General features: G+C 35.2%; 1 protein-coding gene across 3 annotated transcripts; it reads left to right on the top strand.

Moving 5' to 3' along the window:
* Positions 1 to 3,466: 3,466 nt before the first annotated feature.
* Positions 3,467 to 5,418, top strand: LOC149312775 (uncharacterized). 3 transcript variants are annotated; one of them, XM_089525340.1, is made up of 7 exons: positions 3,467 to 3,489; positions 3,582 to 3,623; positions 3,865 to 3,921; positions 4,034 to 4,093; positions 4,201 to 4,263; positions 4,354 to 4,425; positions 4,609 to 5,418. In XM_089525340.1, the coding sequence occupies exons 1-7, from the start codon at positions 3,468 to 3,470 to the stop codon at positions 5,040 to 5,042; spliced, it is 750 nt and encodes a 249-aa protein (XP_089381466.1). In that variant the 5' UTR covers position 3,467; the 3' UTR covers positions 5,043 to 5,418. The 3 variants fall into 3 exon arrangements, with proteins under 3 accessions (XP_089381466.1, XP_089381465.1, XP_089381467.1); XM_089525339.1 differs by having other exon boundaries at positions 4,351 to 4,425; XM_089525341.1 differs by lacking the exon at positions 4,201 to 4,263 and having other exon boundaries at positions 4,351 to 4,425.
* The last annotated feature ends 612 nt before the right edge of the window (positions 5,419 to 6,030 follow it).

Below are 6,030 nucleotides of genomic sequence, written 5' to 3'. Positions count from 1 at the left end.
TAAATCTGAACATGCTATTGATGTCTTAAAAGCATTATTGAAGCCTTCAGACAAATCAATATTAAAATATGTAGAAACGGTAATTAAACAAAGACATCTTTCTATGATTTGTAAAGAATAAATTCCTATGTATCAATGTTCTTATAAGAACTTATCAAATAAAGCCTGTTTGGAAAAACCTTTTGCTATTTCTTGATATGTCTATATTCTATATAATGGGCTATGAAGGTATGCAACTAAACAAGATTTAGAAGGGGCCAGAGACCCTCTGACAAATGCTGTTTGTGTATTATTTTATGACCCTGAGAATCCAGGAGTATTGAGTGTCTAACTTGTTTTTCTGAGGACCATGCTGTTTTTTCCTGTCAGGTAGAAGATATAGTTTTCCAAATGCTGTTTTCCAAAGGATGTTTAGACATTTTATGGCTGAGCTGTTACAAATGAAGATTGGATTTCTAAAAAAGCCTATTTCTAGGGTTACCAGGGGGTCATGAGAACACTGTTCATTCAAATTAAATAATGTGCATATATCTATGGCATCTACAGAATTCTACATGTGTTCATTAGTCTATTCAGATAAAGCCTGTTTGGGGAAAAACCTTTTGCTATTTCTTGATATGTCTATATTCTATATAAGGGTCTATGAAGGTATGCAACTAAATAAGGTTTGGAAGGGCCAGAGACCCTCTGACAAAATGCTGTTTGTGGGTCAGAAGGGGTGGGTGGGTAGGAGGATAGGCCACTCACTCACAAGGATTGAGTGTCCAAAATCCTATTTTCTGTCATGTAGAAGAGATAATTATTCCAAAGCAAAACATGACTTAATGAAATGATGTTTTTGCAAAAGGATGCTTGCATTTGGAGAATCATGATAAATGCTGTTTGTGGATTTTTATGACCCTGAGAATCCAGGAGTATTGGGTGTCTAAATCCTGTTTTTCTATCAGGTATAAGAGATAATTATTCCAAAGCAAAACATGACTTAATTAAATGATGGGATCTATATTATTTGTTATTTTGGAGACACTGATATGGTCTGTGAGATATTTTTTCTAAAGAAAGAGTCCAAAAATCCTATAAAAAGAGAGGCTCTTTCCAGGTTTAAAACACAGCAAGTTTCCCTACTTGACTGTAACACAGCAAGCTTCTCCACTTTAAGGACATCTGAAAATTGGGTGAGTATGTTTTCTTATTTCTGTCTCTCTGTCTCTCTCTGTCTCTCTGTCTCTCTCTCTCTCTGTTTCTCTGTCTCTCTCTTTCTCTCTGTGTTGCTTTGTTAAAAGTGGTCTCTTCCAACTCTATGCTTCTATGATTCTAAGTTTTATAAAATGTGTTCAGGCAGTAACTCTAAAATATAGACAGGCCCTGTTGTGTGTGTGTGTGTGACTAGGTTTAAGAGCTGTTTTCAAAATGCAATGTATTTCATTTTGTGTAAAGATATTTTGCCTCTTTCTGTGTTTTTCTTGTTTCTCTGATTTTGGATTCTGTGTGTGTGTGTGTGTGTGTGTGTGCATGTGTGTCTGTGTGTTTCTTTTCCTTTCTGTTTAAATCATGTTTTTGCATCCTTCTCTGACCAGCACAGTCTGTCTCTATTATCAGAGGGGTCTGTGAGGGGGGTGAACCCTTCCTCCCCTCATTTTTGCTAAATTGCTGGCCTACATTCTTTCCTAAAGTCTGCTGTTGTACCTAGATATTGTTCCCTTGTCTGTCTGTTAGTGTGCTTGGGCTTGTGTTACACCTTTGCAATACACAACTCTGAATTAGTTTTCTATGTTTTACAACCTTACTGTCTCTTCTAGCTATCTCAGATTCTGATTTTATACAATGTCTTTTTTTGAGCTCTACAGTCCTCAACTGGCACTTTGTGTGTGCTTAGTCAGTGACACTGTCTCAGCCTTCTTGTCCCTTCTTCCACTTGTATGTTGTTTTTACATCCTTCTCTGACAAGCACAGTCTATCTATTATCAGAGGGGCTTGTGAAGGGGGTGAACCCTTCCTCTCCTCATCTTTGCTAAAGTCTCTTTGTCTCTGTGTAACTTGCTCCTTTCTGTTTAAATCATTATTATTATTGTGTGTGTAATTTTGCTTTCCTGCGTGTTGCTCTTGTTAAAAGTTTTTCTAAAATGTGTTATTGTAATAACCCTGTGCATATATATATATATATATATATATATATATATATTCTGTTAAAGTTAAAATTTCAAAGTTTAAAACATGGGTTTATTCTGAGGCACACACGCCCCCCCCTCCCGCTGTTAAAATAACACTGTTCCAAGCATTCATTCTCCCTAAAAAATTTTTTTATGAAACAAAATATGTCTTGCATTATCAATTTAGTCAGATCAATAATAAACCATAGATAGGTTTTGTGTCATTATGATTATTTGCCTAACTGTTTAAAAGTGTAAACTTTGGTTTTTAATCTCTCTTTCTGTGCTGCTATGATTTAAAAAAGTATCATCATTATTATAATTATTAGTGTGTGTGTGTGTGTGTGTGTGTGTAACTTTGCTCTTGTTAAAAGTTTTTATAAAATGTGTTCATGCATTAACGCTGTGCATATATATATATATATATCTTTTCATTTATTTTCTGATTTAAGGAATGCTTTTAAAGTGCAATGTATTTTATTTAAATATTTCATTTAAAGGTTTTAAATCACATGGCCCATGCTGATTGAAATGAAAATGTTGCCCTTACACATTCAATATTAGACAGTTTGAAAAATAAAATATAGTTAGGGTGTGTTCATTCATTGTCTTCTGATCTAAGTGCCCCTCATCTCTGTGTGTGTAAAAATAATTTTCTTTTACTCTCTGCTTATTTAAGACTTGCTTTTAAAGTGCAATGTATTTCATTTAAATTAAATGTTATTTTGTATAAGGATATTTTTGCATTCTGTGTGTTTTTTCTGAGCTTTACAATCCTCAACTAGCACTCTGTGTGTGCTTAGACAGAGTGACACTGTCTCAGCCTTTTTGTCTCTTCCTCCATTTGAATGTTGTTTTTTGCATTCTGTGTGCATGTTGTTCTTGTTAAAAGTTTTATAAAATGTGTTCTTTTATTAACTCTGTGCATATTTATATTTCTTTTCATTTATTTTCTGATTTAAGGGATGCTTTTAAAATTAAGCATTCAAAGAGTTTTTCTTTTTTTCTTTTGCAAAGGAATGGTTTTATGAGAGACACACACCACCGGCTGTTGGACCAAATTCACCACAAACACACATTCTTTGTTTTTTACAAAATGACACTGCGCATGATCCCTGGATGTGTACTAACATGTCTCAACATGTTACCCTGAAGATAAGAGTGCGTCATTTCCCCAGGATATGTCCCCAAGCATATCCTTGTACATTCAGTGCAGCACTACCCATTTGTCTTTGCACTGCTGTTGGTAAAAAATGTTGTATATGCTTTTCAGATTTATCTCAAAGCTTCTGAGACATATATTTTGAAACAAACGCCATGGCATCATCTAAACAAACAGGTAAAGAGGTTTTCTTTTAGGGTTAACCTTGGAAAATTACAGAGGCTTCAAGATGTGTCTAATGCTAAACTGCACCCCTCCTTTCCTATTAGGAATGGTTGCTCAATATGTGGACAGTGATGATTCCGATTTTGGTAAGTTATATTTATATATTTTATAGGTGGAGAGTTAAGGTGTATTATAAAGAAGTTACTAATGTGCACCAGTTCTTGCAGCAGGCACCTCTAAACTTAAGTACACCATGAAACCAAGTGAAAAGAAAATTAAATGATTCTGGTGCGTGTTTTTGAAGACTTTTATATATTTCATTTAAAGGTTTAGTTAACATTATTATTATTATTATTATTATTATTATTATTATTATTATTTTCCTAGTTCTTTCAGAAGTTATGGACAAGACCTTGAGGGCTGAAAATCAAAGAAAGGTTTTTTGTGAGTATGGGCGTTTAAGAATATGATATGTATAGTCTCTGAAAGGTCTATGTAATTGCATTATTATTATTATTATTATTATTATTAATATTTATTTTCCATGCTTTTTCAGCAGGCAGCTCTAAGCCCAAGTTCTTGACGGCAAGTGAACAGGGAGATTTGAAGAATGCAGGTGGGTGTGCGTTTAAGAATATGATATGTATAGTGTCTGAAAGGTCTGGTTCATTGCATTTTTATTATTATTATTATTATTATTATTTATTTTCCATTCTTTTTCAGCAGGCAGCTCTAAACTTAAGGACACCATTAGGACCAGTGAACAGAGAGATCTGAAGAACGCAGGTGTGTGTGCGTTTAAGAATATGATATGTATAGTGCTTATAATGTCTAGTTCATTGCATTATTTATTTATTTCCCTTGCTCTTTCAGCAGGCAGCTCAAAGATTCTGGACAAGAACCCCATTGAAACTCTGACACCAAGTGGAAAGAAAAGAAAGCTTTTTGGTGAGTATGTGCATTTAAAATCATTATTACTGTACTTGAAATGCCCAATATTACTTTTACAGGAAAAGATATAATGAGGGGAAAACACCATTTAAAGGGTTGCTCTTTCCATCTTTGAATACAGCGTGTGCTACAAATGGAGTAGGGACCCTATTTACTGATACCTTTCTTCTTCTTCTTTAGACAATAAAGTTCAAAAGGGAGAAGACCCTGAGAGCAGACCTCCCAAGAGACAAAAACATGATGAGGATCTTCTTGAAGAATTTGCTTTCAAGTACAAGACAATATCTGACTGTTTTATTCATTTACAAAGAGCCGCACAGCAAATGCGGATACATCGCGACACGTTGAATAGTCTTGCAGCTAATTCACAGTGTACACGTGCAGATCTGGAGGCTATTGTGAAGGCCATTAAAAAATACTGTAACGATGTGGTCTGTGGTGACACACCCTTTGAAAATGTTCAAGTAGGTGGGGGAAGTTCTAATTGTCAAAAGGGTAGAAAAAGAAAAAAGTCTATCAAAGAAATGATGTATTGGAGAAAAAGAGCTATTAAAATATTAAACAGGGCAAGAAAGACACTTGTTACATTCACCTTTTGTAACTCTTCAGGGTAAAAGCTTCCAACAACAGGCTCCTCAAGATAATCTTTCAGCAGGTACACAGGTCTCTTTGCAGTTAGGATGACCTGGTCAATAATAAATACTTCTGTGGTGAAATTCTGTTCATATCCTTTGGCAAATATGCCCTTGCTTTTAGAAACCCTCACATGGTCTCCTTTTCTAAGGAGCGGATGCTCCTTTTCTGTTTTGATAGGGGCCCCATATACTGTTTTCCACACGGCTAGAGCATTAGAATCATTGACGTCTGCAGGCCTTGCTTTGATTGTTCGATGAAAACTCTGGTTATAACTTTTTAGAAACAGGGGAAGCATGTCAATATAGGTAAAGGTATTTTTAGCTGTGAAATACCTCCACATTTTTGTTTTTAATGTTCTATTAAATCATTCCACAACCTCTGCTTTGACTTCATTATTGGTGACAAAATGATGTTTCAATAGGCTGTTCACAGATTTGTTTAGAAATTTACGGCCACTATCCGTTTGTAATTTGACAGGCTTTCTGCCGCTTTGGCTAAAAATAGTGTTAAAAGCAACGGCCACTTCTTTACCGGTTTTGTCCTTTAAAGCTAAAGCCCAGGCAAATTTAGACAGGATATCTATTACTGTTAAAATGTAACCTCTGTTATACTTAGAAAACTGTTGCATATCAACCAGATCAGCCTGCCATTGAGAATCCACATTAGATACAACCGTCTTGTTTCTTTTAAAATGCATTTTGGCAGGTCTGTGTAGCGTATAGGCATCTTGGCCAGAAAGCCATTGGGACACCTCCTCTCTTTTAAGATTTTTGTTCTGTATTTTGGCTTCATGGCATTCACACCCCCAAAGCTCCCAGTTCTCCCTGGAGAATAATATATATCACCCAGAATTTTTTCATGCCCTCCCATTTTCAACTCTAAGGTAAGTATGAACACACTCATGTAATACAAACAACATTTTATTGGTGGAAAGATTAGAAACATATCTACACCTTAGGGATGGGG

The sequence above is a fragment of the Sceloporus occidentalis genome, unplaced genomic scaffold (genome assembly GCF_023333645.1).
Source record: "Sceloporus occidentalis isolate IW3139 unplaced genomic scaffold, rSceOcc1.0.p SCAF_5, whole genome shotgun sequence".
Lineage (NCBI taxonomy): Eukaryota > Metazoa > Chordata > Lepidosauria > Squamata > Phrynosomatidae > Sceloporus > Sceloporus occidentalis.
This window is presented reverse-complemented; position numbering and strand designations above follow the sequence as displayed.